This window comes from Balaenoptera physalus (assembly GCF_965194825.1).
Source record: "Balaenoptera physalus genome assembly, chromosome: 3".
Classification (NCBI taxonomy): domain Eukaryota; kingdom Metazoa; phylum Chordata; class Mammalia; order Artiodactyla; family Balaenopteridae; genus Balaenoptera; species Balaenoptera physalus.
In genome coordinates this window covers 136,950,761-136,969,762 of record NC_138890.1, presented here as the reverse complement: position 1 = coordinate 136,969,762, position 19,002 = coordinate 136,950,761, and the positions used below count along the sequence as shown (strand labels likewise).

General features: G+C 38.2%; 1 protein-coding gene across 1 annotated transcript in view; it reads left to right on the top strand.

The window, feature by feature from the left end:
* Positions 1-19,002, top strand: part of ITGA2 (integrin subunit alpha 2) — a 103,665-nt gene that overhangs the window by 35,940 nt on the left and 48,723 nt on the right. Inside the window, exons 3-4 of the mRNA XM_082455865.1 lie at positions 14,750-14,859; positions 16,475-16,566. Of these exons, the coding sequence (XP_082311991.1) occupies positions 14,750-14,859; positions 16,475-16,566 (202 nt within the window). The remainder of the gene's footprint in view (positions 1-14,749; positions 14,860-16,474; positions 16,567-19,002) is intronic.

Genomic DNA, 19,002 nt, shown 5'->3' with positions numbered 1-19,002 from the left:
CAGCTCTTTGTCTGGTTGTGATTAAATTAAATCCGTAACTTCAAAGAGGCTTTGCCACATTTCAGCAGGGATTACCTACCAACATATCATATTCCCCACCTTTATAACATTCTCTCCTGGCATGTTTCTTCCTGCTACAGCTGATTACATAAAATTTTATAGATAAATATATCTGCCTCCCTCATCTTTCTGTCTGATTAATTTGAGAATGTCACAGTTCCCTCGGAGTAACCATGGGTGATGTCATAGCCTTTCCTTGTGAGGGTGAGTTGTCAGGAACAAGGATTTCACTAGGTGCAAGGAAGGAGGAGAATCTACTGGAAACACTGCCAATAAAGGAGGTGAGCCATGGTTTTACAAACATTCTCTGTAGTCACTAGTATGACCTGTGACTTCCTACTTACTAATATGGTTCACAGTATTTAAAGAATGAATCATACACAATGAGGGCATCCTTGCTGTTCTTCAGCAGTCACCAAAATGGTCTGGTTTGCCACTGTCTTCCATTGTTTTGTGTTAAGAGTTCAATATGGCATAATGCTGCCAGAGATTTATGTGTTCTGTGCGAGAATCTCAGGTCCTTTCACAAATGTCTTGTTAAGGGGCACACAGCTGCACAGATGCTTGCCTTCTCTTCTTCCTGTCTGATGAATGGGGTGGGGGGGGGGTAACTATCACCGTGGTGGTGGAGATGTCATCATCTCCCTGAGCCTCGAGGTTATCAAATCATGAATTCTGGGAGGAGACAGGAGGAGGTGGGAGGAGAGTGTCCAGGGAATGCTTAGTCGATAGGAAACAGCAAGTGGCCTTTTGAGCTTTCTGACAGAGAAAACAGGTAGCTGGTGATGGCAGCTTTACCGCTGGAGGCTCTGAGGAACAAAATAGTTAAATTTTAGGTGAGAAACACTAAACTTTTGTTTCTCAGTGTGTTTCTCTGGAATATGCTGAGGGTGGATGGGAAAGGTGCACAGTAGAAGCCACGCAAATGACCACATTTGGGACCATCTGAACATACGCTGTTCTTCCCTGTCTGTAAACAGTACACCCCCCATCTCAGTAGGTGTGGCCTGACCCTCAGGTTCCAGTTCCTACTCCTTGATGATTCTGGAGCCCAGCCCATCTGTTCAGACAGTTTTCCTAAGCTGGGCCCTTTGCCAGGCCTTCTTGCCACTAATAGTTAAGAGAATAAATAGCCTAAGGGTCAAGAGCTTGGGCGTCAGAATCAGTTATGCTTGGCTCTCACGACCTAGGTGAATATGAGTAAGTTGCTCATCTCCCTGTGTCTCAGCAATTCCATATGGAAAAATGGAGATAACATAATCTCAGACTCGTTTTGCACAGGAATTTAATAATGTTCGGAAAGCCTCTCATTCAGTACCAGCTCTTGTAAGATTTGCTGTAATTAATATCAATTCCCAGCATGTAAAGGGGCAAAGCCACACTTCCTATTATAGTTTCTTGCTATCAGGTGCTATGTTGTTCCCTACAGACTCCTCAGTCAGCTTTTGTTTAAAAACATAAAGACACAAGTTAGACGCATCATGGATATGTGGAGACTGAATCAGGCACAGCAGACAGAACAGTAACCGTATAATGCTTTCCTCTCAACTTGGTGGAGTTTTTTTTACCTCTTCTTGTTTGTCTGTTTTTTCTTCAATTTGGACAAAAAGAAATGCTCCTCAATAAAAACAGAACTAAAAATTTCTACTCAACTTTTCCTCAAGGAAGAGAATTCTCTTAGGTAATAATGTAGAATCAACACAACATTGTAAATCAACTATACTCCAATAAAAATTTTAAAAAAATAATGTAGAATCACCCATTCATTTGTTTGTTCACTTGTGTTTTCATTCATTTGTTCAACACCTAGTCACTCAGTGCTATAGTCTCAATTCCTAGTCCCCATGGACTTTTCCTCTCTAGGGGGGATTTAGTCAGGAGGCAAGCACTTCCAGGGTAACGTGATGAAAACAGGGACAGGGAAAACTCAGAGGCTATGAAAGTCTTCAGGAAATCCACCTTGCTCAAATGTGGAAGAACCAGGTGACTTCCTGGAGGAAGTGGTTGTCTAATGGGAGACATAACTAATGAGCAGAATTTCCCAGGCAGGGAACAGCATGTGTGAAGGTTTAGAAGCAAGAAGAACTCAGCTCCTCCACCAGATCAGAGTCTAATGACTAAAATACAGAATTTCAGGAATGTACCAGGAGAAAACAGGGCTGGAAAAGTAAGCAAGGGCCAGATTATCTCTTTCTTTCTTTATTAAAGAAATTTTTATTGACGTGTAGTTAATTTATAATGTTAGTTTCAGGTGTACAGCAAAGTGATTAAATATATATGTGTGTGTGTGTGTGTGTGTATATACATATATATATGTATATTCTTTTTCAGCCTCTTTCTTTCTCTCTTAAATTTTAAGATGTATCCTACACACAAAGATCAGAGGTAATACTGTGTAGTTCCACTATGGAATGAAGACCAGAGATTTGTACAAATGGAGAAAAATCGAGCTGCTGGAAGACAGTTTTTACAATACAGAGTCTTCATAAGTTTCCTAACTTCCTCTGAGTTGTCATGAATTTGAAGAACATCAGATATGTTCAAGCATGCACTTCAAATCCTGCTCTATGATTCTCTCCCTCCATTAAAGTGAATATTGGGACTTACTAATAGCCAATATGTCAATTCCTATTTCTATTTGTATTTCAGGTATACAGATAGTGGTCCACAATTTTTAAAGGTTATGTTCCATTTATAGTTATTATAAAATATTGACTATATTCCCTGTGTTGTACTATATATCCTTATAGCTTATTTATTTATACATAGTAACTTGTGCCTCTTAATCCTCTACCCCTATATTGTCCCTCCTCCCTTCCCTCTCTGCACTGGTAACCACTAGTTTGTTCTCTGTATCTGTGAGTCTGTTTCTTTTTTGTTCTATTCACAAGTGTGTTTTATTTTTTAGAGTCCACATAGAAGTGATATCCTACAGTATTTGTCTTTCTCTGTCTGACTTATTTCACTAAGCATAATACCCTCCAAGTTCATTCATGCTGTTGCAAATGGCAAAATTTCATTCATTTTTTATGGCTCAATAGTATTCTAGTGTGTGTGTGTGTGTGTGTGTGTGTGTGTGTGTGTATGTGTGTATACCACATCTTCTTTATCCATTCATCTGTTGATGGACACTTAGGTTGCTTTCATATCTTGGAAATTGTAAAAAATGCTGCTTTGAACATTGGGGTGCACATATCTTTTCAAATTAGTGGGGGTTTTTGTTTTTGTTTTTGTTTTTTCCCCAGATAAATACCCAGAAGTAGAATTGCTGGGTCATATGGTAGTTCTATTTTTAGTTTTTTGAGAAACCTCCATACTGTTTTCCATAATGGCTGCACCAATTTACATTCCCACCAAGAATGTACGAGGGTTCTCTTTTCTCCACATCCTCACCAACATTTGTTATTTGTGGTCTTTTTGATGATAGCAATTCTGACAGGTATGAAGTGCTATTTCATTGTGGTTTTAATTTGCATTTCTCTGATGATTGATGATGTTAAGGATCTTTCCATGTGCCTATTGGCCATCTGTATGTCTTCTTTGGAAAAATGTTTCTTCAGGTCTTCTGCCCTTTTTTTTCTTTTAAAACATCTTTATTGGAGTATAATTGCTTTACAGTGGTGTGTTAGGTGCTGCTGTATAACAAAGTGAATCAGCTATACATATACATATATCCTCATATCCCCTCCCTCTTGCGTCTCCCTCCCACCCTCCCTATCCCACCCCTCTAGGTGGTCACAAAGCACCGAGCTGATCTCCCTGTGCTATGCGGCTGCTTCCCACTAGCTATCTATTTTACATTTGGTAGTGTATATATGTCCATGCCACTCTTTCATTTCATCCCAGCTTACCTTTCCCCCTCCCCGTGTCCTCAAGTCCATTCTCTATGTCTGCGTCTTTATTCCTGTCCTGCCCCTAGGTTCTTCAGAACCTTTTTTTTTTTTTTTTAGATTCCATAAATATGTGTTAGCTTACGGTATTTGTTTTTCTCTTTCTTACTTACTTCACTCTGTATGACAGACTCTAGGTCCAACCACCTCACTACAAATAACTCAATTATTTCGTTTCTTTTTATAGCTGATTAACACTCCATTGTATATATGTGCCACACCTTCTTTATGCATTCATCTGTCAGTGGAAATGTAGGTGGTTTCCATGACCTGGCTATTGTAAATAGTGCTGCAGTGAACATTGTGGTACATGACTCTTTGCGAATTATGCTTTTTTCCGGATATATGCCCAGTAGTGGGATTGCTGGGTCATATGGTAATTCTATTTTTAGTTTTTTAAGGAACCTCCATAGTGTTCTCCATAGTGGCTGTATCAATTTACATTCCTCCAACAGTGCAAGAGGGTTCCCTTTTCTCCACACTCTCTCCAGCATTTATTGTTTGTAGATTTTTTTGATGATGGCCATTCTGACCGGTGTGAGGTGATACCTCATTGTAGTTTTGATTTACATTTCTCTAATGATTAGTGATGTTGAGTATCATTTCATGTATTTGTTGGCAATCTGTATATCTTCTTTGGAGAAATGTCTCTTTAGCTCTTCTGCCCATTTTTGGACTGGGTTGTTTGTTGTTTGATGTTGAACTTCATGAGCTGCTTGTATATTTTGGAGATTAATCCTTTGTCAGTTGCTTCATTTGCAAATATTTTCTCCCATTCTGAGGGTTGTCTTTTGGTCTTGTTTATGGTTTCCTTTGCTGTGCAAAAGCTTTTAAGTTTCATTAGGTCCCATTTGTTTATTTCTGTTTTTATTTCCATTTCTCCAGGAGGTGGGTCAAAAAGGATCTTGATGTGATTTATGTCATACAGTGTTCTGCCTACGTTTTCCTCTAAGAGTTTTATAGTGTCTTACATTTAGGTCTGTAATCCATTTTGAGTTTATTTTTGTGTATGGTGTTAGGGAATATTCTAATTTCATTCTTTTACATGTAGCTGTCCTGTTTTCCCAGCACCACTCATTGAAGAGGCTTTCTTTTCTCCATTGTATATCCTTGCCTCCTTTGTCAAAGATAAGGTGACCATATGTGCATGGGTTTATCTCTGGGCTTTCTATCCTGTTCCATTGATCTATATTTCTGTTTTTGTGCCAGTACCATACTGTCTTGATTACTGTAGCTTTGTATTATAGTCTGAAGTCTGGGAGCCTGATTCCTCGAGCTCCGTTTTTCTTTCTCAAGATTGCTTTGCAATCTACAGATTCAATGCAATCCCTATCAAACTACCACTGGCATTTTTCACAGAACTAGAACAAAAAATTTCACAATCTGTATGGAAACACAAAAGACCCCGAATAGCCAAAGCAATCTTGAGAACGAAAAATGGAGCTGGGGGAATCAGGCTCCCTGACTTCAGACTATATTACAAAGCTACAGTAATCAAGACAGTTTGGTACTGGCACAAAAACAGAAATATAGATCAATGGAACAGGATAGAAAGCCCAGAGATAAACCCACGCACATATGGTCACCTTATCTTTGATAAAGGAGGCAAGCATATACAGTGGAGAAAAGACAGCCTCTTCAATAAGTGGTGCTGGGAAAATTGGACAGATACATGTAAAATTATGAAATTAGAACACTCCCTGACACCATGCACAAAAATAAACTCAAAATGGATTAAAGACCTAAGTGTAGGGGCAGGCACTATCAAACTCTTAGAGGAAAACATAGGCAGAACACTCTACGACATACATCACAGCAAGATTCTTTTTGACCCAGCTCCCAGAGAAATGGAAATAAGAACACAAATAAACAAATGGGACCTAATGAAACTTAAAAGCTTTTGCACAGCAAAGGAAACCATAAACAAGACCAAAAGACAACCCTCAGAATGGGAGAAAATATTTGCAAATGAAGCAACTGACAAAGGATTAATCTCCAAGATTTACAAGCAGCTCATGCAGCTCAATAACAAAAAAACGAACAACCCATTCCAAAAATGGGCAGAAGACCTAAATAGACATTTCTCCAAAGAAGATATACAGATTGCCAACACATGAAAGAATGCTCAACATCATTAATCATTAGAGAAATGCAAATCAAAACTACAATGAGATATCATCTCACACTGGTCAGAATGGCCATCATCAAAAAATCTAGAAACAATAAATTCTGGAGAGGGTGTGGAGGAAAGGGAAGCTTCTTGCACTGTTGGTGGAAATGTAAATTGATACAGCCAGTATGGAGAACAGTATGGAGGTTCCTTAAAAAACTAAAAATAGAACTACCATACGACCCAGCAATCCCACTACTGGGCATATACCCTGAGAAAACCATAGTTCAAAAAGAGTCATGTACCAAAATGTTCATTGCAGCTCTATTTACAATAGCCAGGACATGGAAGCAATCTAAATGTCCATCGACAGATGAATGGATAAAGAAGATGTGGCACATTTATACAATGGAATATTACTCAGCCATAAAAAGAAATGAAATGGAGGTATTTGTAATGAGGTGGATGGAGTTAGAGTCTGTCATACAGAGTGAAGTAAGTCAGAAAGAGAAAAACAAATACAGTATGCTAACACATATATACGGAATCTAAGGAAAAAAAAAAAAAAAAAGGCCATGAAGAGCCTAGTGGCAAGACGGGAATAAAGACACAGACCTACTAGAGAATGGACCTGAGGATATGGGGAGGGGGTGGGGTGAGATGTGACAGGGTGAGAGAGTGTCATGGACATATATACACTACCAAATGTAAAATAGATAGCTAGTGGGAAGCAGCCGCATAGCACAGGGAGATCAGCTCAGTGCTTTGTGACCACGTAGAGGGGTGGGATGGGGAGGGTGGGAGGGGGGGAGATGCAAGAGGGAAGAGATATGGGAACATATTGTATATGTATAACTGATTCACTTTTTTATTAAGCAGAAGCTAACACACCATTGTAAGGCAATTATACTTCAATAAAGATGTTTAAAAAAAAAAAAAGATTGCTTTGGCTATTCGGGATCTTTTGTGTTTCCATGCAAATTGTGCAATTTTTTTGTTCTAGTTCTGTGAAAAATGCCATTGGTAGTTTGATAGGGATTGCACTGAATCCTATAGTATAGTCACTTTCACAATATTGATTCTTCCAATCCAAGAATATGGTATATCTCTCCATCTGTATCATCTTTAGTTTCTTTCATCAGTGTCTTATAGTCTTCTGCATACAGGTCTACCTAGGTAGGTTTATTCCTAGGTATTTTATTCTTTTTGTTGCAGTGGTAAATGGGAGTGTTTCCTTAATTTCTCTTTCAGATTTTTCATCATTAGTGTGTAGGAATGCAAGAGATTTCTGTACATTAATTTTGTATCCTGCTACTTTACCAAATTCATTGATTAGATCTGGTAGTTTTCTGGTAACATCTTTAGGATTCTCTGTGTATAGTATCATGTCATCTGCAAAGAGTGACAGTTTTACTTCTTCTTTTCTGATTTGGATTCCTTTAATTTCTTTTTCTTCCCTGATTACCGTTGCTAGGACTTCCAAAACTATGTTGAATAGTAGTGGTGAGAGTGGGCAACCTTGTCTTGTTCCTGGTCTTAGTGGAAATGGTTTCAGTTTTTCACCACTGAGAATGATGTTGGCTGTGGGTTTGTCATATGTGGCCTTTATTATGTTGAGCTAAGTTCCCTCTATGCCTACTTTCTGGTGGGTTTTCATCATAAATGGGTGTTGAATTTTGTCAAAAGCTTTTTCTGCATCTATTGAGATGATCATATGGTGTTTATTCTTCAGTTTGTTAATATGGTGTATCACATTGATTGATTTGCATATATTGAAGAAGTCTTGCATTCCTGGGATAAACCCCACTTGATCATGGTGTATGATCCTTTTAATGTGCTGTTGGATTCTGTTTGCTAGTATTTTGTTGAGGATTTTTGCATCTGTGTTCATCAGTGCTATGGGCCTGTAGTTGTCTTTTTTGTGACATCTTTGTCTGGTTTTCATATCGGGATGATGGTGGCCTCGTAGAATGAGTTTGGGAGTGTTCCTCGCTCTGCTCTATTTTGGAAGAGTTTGAGAAGGATAGGTGTTAGCTCTTCTCTAAATGTTTGATAAAATTGGCCTGTGAAGCCATCTGGTCCTGGGCTTTTGTTTGCTGGAAGATTTTATCATAGTTTCAATTTCAGTGCTTGTGATTGGTCTGTTTATATTTTCTCTTTCTTCCTGGCTCAGTCTCGGAAGGTTGTGCTTTTCTAAGAATTTGTCCATTTCTTCCAGGTTGTCCATTTTATTGGCATATAGTTGCTTGTAGTAATCTCTCATGATCCTTTGTATTTCTGCAGTTTCAGTTGTTACTTCTCCTTATTCATTTCTAATTCTGTTGATTTGAGTCTTTTCCCTTTTTTTCTTGATGTGTCTGACTAATGGTTTATCAATTTTGTTTATCTTCTCAAAGAACCACCTTTTAGTTTTATTGATCTTTGCTATCATTTCCTTCATTTCGTTTTCATTTATTTCTGATCTGATCTTTATGACTTCTTTCCTTGTGCTAACTTTGGGGTTTTTTTGTTCTTCTTTCTCTAATTGTTTTAGGTGTAAGTTTAGGTTGTTTATTTGAGATTTTTTTGTTTCTTGAGGTTGGATTGTATTGCTATATGCTTCCCTCTTAGAACTGCTTTTGCTGCATCCCATAGGTTTTGGGTCGTCGTGTTTTCATTGTCATTTGTTTCTAGATATTTTTTTATTTCCTCAGTGACCTCTTGGTTATTTAGTAGTGTGTGGTTTAGCCACAGTGTGTTTGTATTTTCACAGTTTTTTTCCTGTAATTGATATCTAGTCTTATGGTGTTGTGGTCAGAAAAGATACTTAATATGTTTTCAATTTTCTTAAATTTACCAGTGCTTGATTTGTGACCCAAGATATGGTCTATCCTGGAGAATGTTCCATGAGCATTTGAGAAGAAAGTGTATTCTGTTGTTTTTGGATGGAATGTCCTATAAATATCAATTAATTCCATCTTGTTTAATGTGTCATTTAAAGCTTGTGTTTCCTTATTTAATTTCATCTTGGATGATCTGTCCTTTGGTGAAAGTGGGGAGTTAAAGTCCCCTAATATTATTGTGTTACTGTCGATTTCCCCTTTTATGGCTGTCAGCATTTGCCTTATGCATTGAGGTGCTCCTATGTTGGGTGCATATATATTTACAATTGTTATATCTTCTTCCTGGATTGATCCCTTGATCATTATGTAGTTTCCTTCTTTGTTTCTCATAATAGTCTTTATTTTAAAGTCTATTTTGTCTGATATGAGAATTGCTACTCCAGCTTTCTTTTGATTTCCATTTGCATGGAATATCTTTTTCCATCCCCTCACTTTCAGTCTGTATGTGTCCCTAGGTCTGAAGTGGGTCTCTTGTAGACAGCATATATACGGGTCTTGTTTTTGTGTCCATTCAGCCAGTCTGTGTCTTTTGGGTGGAGCATTTAAAACATTTACATTTAAGGTAATTATCGATATGTATGTTTCTATTACCATTTTCTTAATTGTTTTGGGTTTGTTTTTATAGGTCTTTTCCTTCTCTTGTGTTTCCTGCCTAGAGAAGTTCCTTTAGCATTTGTTGTAAAGCTGGTTTGATGGTGCTGAATTCTCTTAGCTTTTGCTTGTCTGTAAAAGTTTTAATTTCTCCATCAAATCTGAATGAGATCCTTGCCAGGTAGAGTAATCTTGGTTGTAAGTTTTTCCCTTTCATCACTTTAAATATGTCCTGCCACTCCCTTCTGGCTTGCAGAGTTTCTGCTGAAAGATCAGCTGTTAACCTTTTGGGGAATCCCTTGTATGTTAATTGTTGCTTTTCCCTTGCTGCTTTTAATATTTTTTCTTTGTATTTAATTTTTGATAGTTTGATTAATATGTGTCTTGGCATGTTTCTCTTTGGATTTATCCTGTATGGGACTCTGCACTTCCTGGACTTGAGTGACTATTTCCTTTCCCATATTAGGTAACTTTTCAACTATAAGCTCTTCAAATATTTTCTCAGTCCTTTTCTTTTTCAGTTCATCTTCTGGGACCCCTATAATTCGAATGTTGGTGCATTTAATGTTGTCCCAGTTGTCTCTGAGACTGTCCTAAATTCTTTTCATTCTTTTTTTTATTCTGTTCTGCAGTAGTTATTTCCACTATTTTAGCATCCAGGTCACTTATCCAGTCTTCTGCCTCAGTTACTCTGCTATTGATTCCTTCTAGAGAATTTTTAATTTCATTTATTTTGTTGTTCATCATTTTTTGTTTGCTCTTTAGTTCTTCTAGGTCCCTGTTAAAACGTTTCTTGTATTTTCTCCATTCTATTTCCAAGATTTTGGATCATCTTTACTATCATTACTCTGAGTTCTTTTTCAGGTAGACTGCATATTTCCTCTTCATTTGTTTGGTCTGGTGGGTTTTTACCTTGCTCCTTCATCTGCTATGTATTTCTCTGTCTTCTCAGTTTGCTTAACTTACTGTGTTTGGGGTCTCCTTTTAACAGGCTACAGGTTCATAGTCCCCATTGTTTTTGGTGTCTGCCCCCAGTGGGTAAGTTTGGTTCAGTGGGCTGTGTAGGCTGTGTGGTGGGGCCTGGTGCCTGTGTTCTGATGGGTGAGTCTGGATCTTGTCTTTCTGGTGGGCAGGACCACGTCCAGTGGTGTGTTTTGGGGTGTCTGTGACCTTATTATGATTTTAGGCAGCCTCTCTGCTAATGGGTGGTGTTGTGTTCCTGTCTTGCTAGTTGTTTAGCATGGGGTGTCCAGCACTGGAGCTTACTGATTGTTGAGTGGAGCTGGGTCTTAGCGTTGAGATGGAGGTCTCTGGGAGAGCTCTCACCAATTGATGTTATGAGGGTCCAGGAGGTCTCTGGTGGACCAATGTCCTGAACTTGGCTCTCCCACCTCAGAGGCTCAGGCCTGACACCTGGCTGGAGCACCAAGACCCTGTCAGCCACATGGCTCAGAAGAAAAGGGAGAAAAGAAATTAAAAAGAAAGAAAGAAAAAATAAAGTTATTAAAATAAAAAATAAAAAAATTATTAAAATAAATAAATAAAAAGTTAAAAAAAAAAAAAAGAAGAGAGCAACCAAACCAACAAACAAATCCACCAATGATAACAAGCACTAAAAACTATACTAAAAAAAACCAGGAAGAACCCTAGGACAGATGGTAAAAGCAAACCTATACAGACAAAATCACACAAGGAAGCATACACATACAGAATCACAAAAAGAGAAAAAGAAAAATATATATACATATATATGTAAAAAGAGGAAGAGAGCAAACCAATCAGTAAACAAATCTACCAATGATAATATGCTCTAAATACTAAACTAAGATAAACATAAAAGTAGAAACAAATTAGACACAGAAAGCAAACCCCAAGTCTACAGTTGCTCCCAAAGTCCACCGCCTCAGTTTGGGGATGATTCGTTGTCTATTCAGGTATTCCACAGATGCAGGTACATCAAGTTGATTGTGGAGATTTAATCTGCTGCTCCTGAGGCTGCATGGCGAGATCTCCCTTTCTCTTCTTTGTTCGCACAGCTCCTGGGGTTCAGCTTTGGATTTGCCCCTGCCTCTGCAGGTAGGTCACCCTTTGGCATCTGTTCTTCACCCAGACAGGAGGGTGTTAAAGGAGCGATGATTCCAGGGCTCTGGCTCACTCAGGCCGGGGGAAGGGAGGGGTACAGTAGTTATACTGGAATGCGGGGTGAGCCTGCAGTGGCAGAGGCCAGTGAGACATTGCAACAGCCTGAGGCACGCTGTGTGTTCTCCCAGGGAAGTTGTCCATGGACCATGGGACCCTGGCAATTGAGGGCTGCACAGGCTCCCAGGACGGGAGGTGTGGATAGTGACCCGTGCTTGCACACAGGCTTCTTGGTGGCTGCAGCAGCAGTGTTAGTGTTTCATGCCCGTCTCTGGTGTCCACGCTGATAGCTGCGGCTCATGCCTGTCTCTGGAGCTCGTTTAGGCAGTGCTCTGAATCCCCTCTCCTTGCACACCCTGAAACAGTGGTCTCTTGCCTCTTAGGCAAGTCCAGACTTTTTCCCAGACTCCCTCCCGGCTAGCTGTGATGCACTAGCCCCCTTCAGGCTGTGTTCATGCAGCCACCCCCAGTCCTGTCCCTGGGATCTGACCTCTGAAGCCCGAGCCTCAGCTCCCAGCCCCCACCTGCCTGGGTGGGTGAGCAGACAAGCCTCTCAAGCTGGTGAGTGCTGGTCAGCACTGATCCTCTGTGTGGGAATCTCTCTGCTTTGCCCTCTGCACCCCTGTTGCTGCACTCTCCTCCATGACTCCGAAGCTTCCCCCCCTGCCCACCTTCCATCCCCACTAGTGAAGGGGCTCCCTAGTGTGTGGAAACCTTTCCTCCTTCACAGCTCCCTCCCAGAGGTGCAGGTCTGTCCCTACTCTTTTGTCTCTGTTTTTTCTTTTTTCTTTTGCCCTACCCAGGTACGTGGGAAGTTTCTTGCCTTTTGGGAAGTCTGAGGTCTTCTGCAAGCATTCAGTAGGTGTTCTGTAGGAGTTGTTCCACATGTAGGTGTATTTTTGTTGTATTTATGGGGAGGAAGGTGATCTCCACGTCTTACTCCTCCGCCATCTTGAAGTTCCTCCCTCCCCTTTTTTTTTTTGATTGTTTTTTTTTCTTTGATGTAGAGTTGTATGAGCTGTTTATATACTTTGTATATTAACCCCTTATCAGTCTCACAATTTGCAAATATTTTCTCCCATTCAGTAGGTTGTCTTTTTGTTTTGTTGATGATTTCTATAGGCAATATTTTAACAGGTAAATTAGGTAAAGTATCTGCTCAGAAGACAAAAACTTTCAACTCTAACCTTAATCAAAGTTAGCTGTTTTAAAGTATTCTAGGAACTTCCCTGGTGGTCCAGTGGTAAAGAATCTGCCTTCCAATGCAGGGGACGCATGTTCAATCCCTGGTTGGGGAACTAAGATCCCACATGCAGCCAGGCAACTAAGCCCTTGCGCCACAACTACTGAGCTTGTGTACCTCAACAAGAGAGCCTGCGTGCCACAAACCACAGAGTCCATGCACTCTGGAGCCTGCGCACCACAACTAGAGAGAGAAAACCCGCACGACACAACTAGAGAGAAGCCCGTGCACTGCAATGAAGAGCCCACGCGCTGTAATGAAAGATCCTGCATGCCTCAGCAAAGATCTCATGTGCCAGAACTAAGAACTGCCACAGCCAAAAAAATAAAGAAAATAAATAAATAAAACGAATATTCAAAAAATAAAGTGTTCTAGAATGCTCTACAAAATATTAGTATGAAAATAATTGTATAAGATGAATAAGGGGAGAAGACTATTACTGAATCATTAACTCTCTTTCAAAATAATTTGTATTTTCCTCTTACCGTGATTGTTCGTGATGTTCCCTCTGTTAAGAATGCTGACTACCAGCCTCATCCTTTGATGTCCATTTTTGCTTCCTTAGACCATTTTACTTTTTTTCAGGAAGGGGAACTTATTCATATCTTTCCACTCATTTGTATGATTATTATTATACTTGTTACGTATTTTAAACAGTTTTACTAAGTTAGTAGACAGAAATGTACCTTTGACTTTTTTATCCGCTGTAGCACTTAATTGGGCACATGTTGTTTAATCAATAATGTTAAAATATTTAGACAGAAGTCTCATGAAATAATTTAAGTTTCATAGATCAATAATCTAATCCTTCCCAACTTTGACAAGGAAAAACTGTTGAGTCAAACATGCTTCCTTAGTCACTGGATGCTGCTGAGTAATTAACCTACAGGAGTTTCTAAAGATCAGGCTGTTACATGGACTCTTTCTGTCCATTCTTCTGTGGCCAGAAATGTCGAGTGAGTGGTTCTACAGGGAAATGCATAGTCTCTTACTGGAAAAACTCTGTAGGAAGTGAACTAACCAAAGGGAAGATGTTAGCACCCATCTCTGACCTCAGTGTTCTGTATTTCGGCTATAAACATGATACACATAAGGAGAGCCCCACGGTACACTCGCTCTGTATTTTTGCTGAGGATTCCTTTATATAGACAATAAGCATAAAGCCACTTAGATAGCTCATCTGCTCCCTAAATAACATATAAAAGTGCTTAGGGCATAGAAAGCACCAGACAAATGTTAGTTTTCACTTTAGCTTTTAATATCATTTCATTCTTTAGAGCTATGCTGACCAAAGAGCCACTGGCCACCCATGGCTACTGAACACTTGAAATATTACTTGTCCACATTGATATGTGCTCAAAATATACACACTGAATTCCAAACACTTAGTATGGAAAAAAGGATGTCAAATAACTCATTAATAATTTTAATACTGATTGCATGCTAGTGTGGATATATTGAGTTAAATAAAATATATTATTTAAGTTAATTTCACCTGTTGCTTTTTTGTTTTATTAATGTGGCCACTAGAAAACTTAAAATTACATATGTGCCCACATTTGTGGCTTGCATTATATTTCTGTTGGACAGAACTGCTTTAGAGAGACCTCCCAGGTGTGTGGCAAGACAGCTGTACTGTAGATGTTCATCAAGGATCTTGATCAGCTAAGAGGAAAAGAAGGAGAACAAATTATAGCTGAGCAAATAGAAACTGTTCACTTATTAAAAATTGAAATTAAATTTGGTTTTTTTTAGTGTTTTGTGGTCAGCTTTGTCTTTAAGAAACTATAGCTAACATTTTATGTCTAATGGGAAATAAAATCCCTATTTCTAGGTTACTGGTTGGTTCACCATGGAGTGGCTTTCCTGAGAACCGAATGGGAGATGTGTATAAATGTCCTGTTGATCTATCCACCACTACATGTGAAAAACTGAATTTGCAAAGTAAGTTATAGTTAGCAATGTGATTTTTTTACACGTAACAAAATCTCATTTGTTATATACCCAGTTGAAAAATAACAACAAAACCAATCATAGTTTTGTCTTTAAGGAATATAGACAGCTTTTGTTGCCTTTATCTCTGTAGTCATATGGGGCCCAACTGTATTCAAATTTCCAACACAGTTTGATGACCTGATTAAGTAAGATGGATGCATGGGAAACGTGCTGCCTCCTGGGCCATCTACCCCCAGACTGCGGACCAGTTTCCACCGACATGTAGGATTATTTTGCTAGTTACTTATAGAAATCTGAGACTATCCATACTTCTCTCCCTCCTCAAAACAAACCATTAAGTACAGAAACGTCAGTACTAGGGCTGATTTTGGGGGTGCTGAGGAACACTCTGTATTTCTGGTCTTGTCTAAATGATTTCATTCTACTAAAAAAACATTCACAATTTGGAATTCTTTGTAATTGTTTGGAATTGCTGTTTTAATTATCCACAAAAGTAGACCTCCATTTCCAGAAGTTAAGTAGTGAAGGAGAATTGGGAAAATAGTTTGATAAGGTAGCAGGGTTAAGAGACAATTTTTCTAATAAAAAAGAGATGATCCTATTTGTAGGGAGAGTGGAAGGAGGCAATAAAAAGGGAGTGACTACTGGTCAAGAATAAAGTTAACTGGATGGAATTAATGCCTCTGGTACCTGGGAAAATGAGTCTTAGGAAGAATGCTCTCTTCTCTGAAACACAAAGGAAAGAGAGAAGTCAGAATTCTAGAAGGGCCTTTAGGTAAAGATGAGAGAAGTTGAGATTTTCCTTCAAGTGTGGCTATCTTCTTTGCAGTAGAGATTGATGGGATCTGGGTTGAGTTTGGAGGCTTGAGAAGAAGGGTGAAGTTTTAAAACAGGTATCCTGGGAAATGGGGGATAAACTATATAATAAAACTTTTGAATACTCATCCCTAATATATATATATTTTTATTATTTTAGAAATTTTATGCATATGTATATATACATATGAGCAGATGACTTAGCATAATTTATGTGTATACACATATACATAAACAGTGTAATTTTATGTATATGTATACCTGTATGTGTATATATATGTATACACCTTGGCAGAGATTAGAGGATATGAGAAAATAATGATATTATTGAGAAGAATTTCAATGTTCAGTAGCTCAAGAATGGATACAGCAGATGATGCCCTATTTGAGTGGGAGAGAGAAGGTTGGAGAGATTTATCTATTATTCTACATGCTAGTGTCATGATTTCCTTTTAAAGTTCATTCACTATTGCTTTGAGCCAGATTCTACCATACGGCATTCTTCAATAACACTTTAAGGATATTTTTTTCCGATCCAGAATAAAGCTTTAGCTGGAGCCACCATGACCTTTGCAGACTCCACCCCCTAGGATCACATTCTGCAGATGTGATCACATATTTAAATGAGCTGCCAGATCACTGAAGGCATCTCATTTGCATACACCTCATTATATAACACGAGCACTAAATTCAATGCTACATGTAAACCTGAGCATACATTGAAAAAAAAATGGCTTTAAATAAATGATGATTTAACCACTCTTAAAAATCTTCTCCCCTTTGAAAGCTTCCACGAGCATTTCCAATGTTACTGAGATGAAAACCAACATGAGCCTTGGCTTGACACTGACAAGGAATGTGGGAACAGGAGGATTTCTTGTGAGTGTTTACTTTTCAAATCCTTATTCCTTTCAAGAAAGTATGAAGTCAGTGTCTTCTCACCATCCCTCCTAGCAAACCAAATCTTGAGGTTTAAATGTTTGAGCTTGATTTTGGATAACACATGCTAGATGGAGAGCCAACATGAAAGGACAATGTGTTGATATGTAGACGTCTTAAGATATTTAGTAAAACCATTGCTGCAGAATGTTCTGGAAAAAGGGATCAGAAGGAACACCGATTCTTTACCCTTAGAAAATGTGCTTTGTATTTGTTGATAACAGCAGAATTCTAGCTCTCATTTCTCCTTCCTGTAGGAACATTCAGGATAGGTACTGCAAATTCAGAAAGTAGGTTTCAAAGCTACAAAGTACTTTTGTTTTTAATCATTTCTGATAATCATTGACCAATCTGATATTACTTAAGGCATGGCTTGATCTCATCTTATTTCATGTTAATGTGTACTCTCATTTAGTTTCTAGAAAGCTGTGAAAAGACCACCACAAATCAGTAAAAGAGAATGCCTTATTTAACAAGAGGTCTGGGGACAATTAATTGGTGAATAACTTGCATATCCAAATATACTTCCGAGTGAATTAAAAAGTTAATATAAAAAACCAGAAGAAAATGGAAGTTTTCTGAAAGAGAGAATAATTTCTGAGCTTGGGACTAACAAAAAAATAACACAGAAAATTGTTGAAAAGATGCGACTGTAAAAAAATGAAAACCATCACACACCAAAAAAAAAAAGAGTTTAAAGGCAAACAAAAAACCAGTCTCATTTGACATTTCTGCCACTCTATGTAGGTGTAACCTAGTTGTATAGCCCTGTTAAAATAGTCTTAGAAAGGTTACTTTAACTTTACATTAGTTATGACATGCTACATTGATATGCTAACTTGAAAGCCTGGGTGTATAACCAGATTACTCTAAAAATGTAATCAATTTGGAACAATATCATTCTATTTTTACTGAGAGATATTAGAGAGACCTTGGTACCACTAACTGAATTAAGTGTTGCTTATAATATATGTTAGATCAATGCATAAATGAATATTGCAATGAATCTTCCCGGTTTATGATCTTCTGAAGTCTTTATCATAAGGTTGCTTTTGTCTTTTTTGTTTGTTTTTTTTTTTCAAGTTGAATAAATTAAGAAAGAAAAACATATTGAGATACAGGGATTACAGAATGTTTTTCAAAGTTTTTAGTCTGTAACTTCAGGTTTTAATCTGTAACTTCAGATTTTTAATCTGTAACTTTATAGATTTTTATATGAAAAATAAAACATTTTGTAAATCTTATTTATAAAATAAAATTGCAAGAGAATTTGAGAGATTAACAGTCAATGTAGCAAGTAGAAAGAAGGAGGGAGGGAGGGAAAGAGGAAAAAAAAAAATTTAAAAAGGAAAAAGAAAAAGGCCAAAGTCTTCTTTCCGTACCTAAAAGGTCAAAATCTTAAGATACTCTTAAGAATTCTGTGGAAAAGACTGACAATCATCACATTTTTTTTTTGTTTGAAACTTCTTAAGTTCCGGGCTTAAAGCAGGAATGTTGTTCTGGCATTAACAATTGGCATATTCTAATTTCAACTCCTTAATGCTGTTTTCCATTGCTTTTAAAACAAATCTTTTTTAATACTTCATGAGTTAGTGTTTTCAAGGGTGATTAAGGTAAACCAACTTAGGGGTGGGGATATAGGAATCAGTAGTTGGTATCTTATTCGGTATACTAACCCAAGGCATCAATAGTGATTTCCCCCAACTAATTGGCAAAATGAACCAGTTTTATAAGGGAAAAACTATGCCTCGTTCATTGAGCATGAAATATGACCACAGCTGCTTCTCCTTTGAGCTACCAACAATTAAAGTGGGTCAAATAAGTTCCCTTTCATTCTTCCAATCACTTTTTGCAAGTCCACACGTTTCAGTTAAGTTTTAATAATTGGTCCACAGCTTTACATAAGGTTAAACTATGTAGATTTTTTTTAAGATCATCACTAGACTTCTCTTCCCCATTTTTTCTCCTTTCACATCTAATGATTTGAATATTATTGAATCTAATGTTTCCCACGTGATTTAATCATGATTTATTCAGGAGTTCTTGGCATTCAAGGGCTGCTGAAAGGGAGAGCTTTGGGGTCAGGTCAGTGGAGATATTAATAGTTGGAGTATGATGTGCTCAAGAAGACAAACGCCAGCTTTGATAACTGAAGGTTCTAGGGGCCAAAAGTATGGGGTTCTGAAGTCCTCAAAGAAATACTTTGATAACTACAAAGTTAAAAACTGGCAGTTCATGAACCTCCCGTGTGTTTGTGTAGCATGTAGAGTGTTTCAGGTTTTTGTTAACTATAAATTTTCACACAAAATTCTCTCTTTGACTCTCCTTGAGTATTTGGGAGGTCTGGCCACACAGGGCCTGTTTCACACCAGCCCG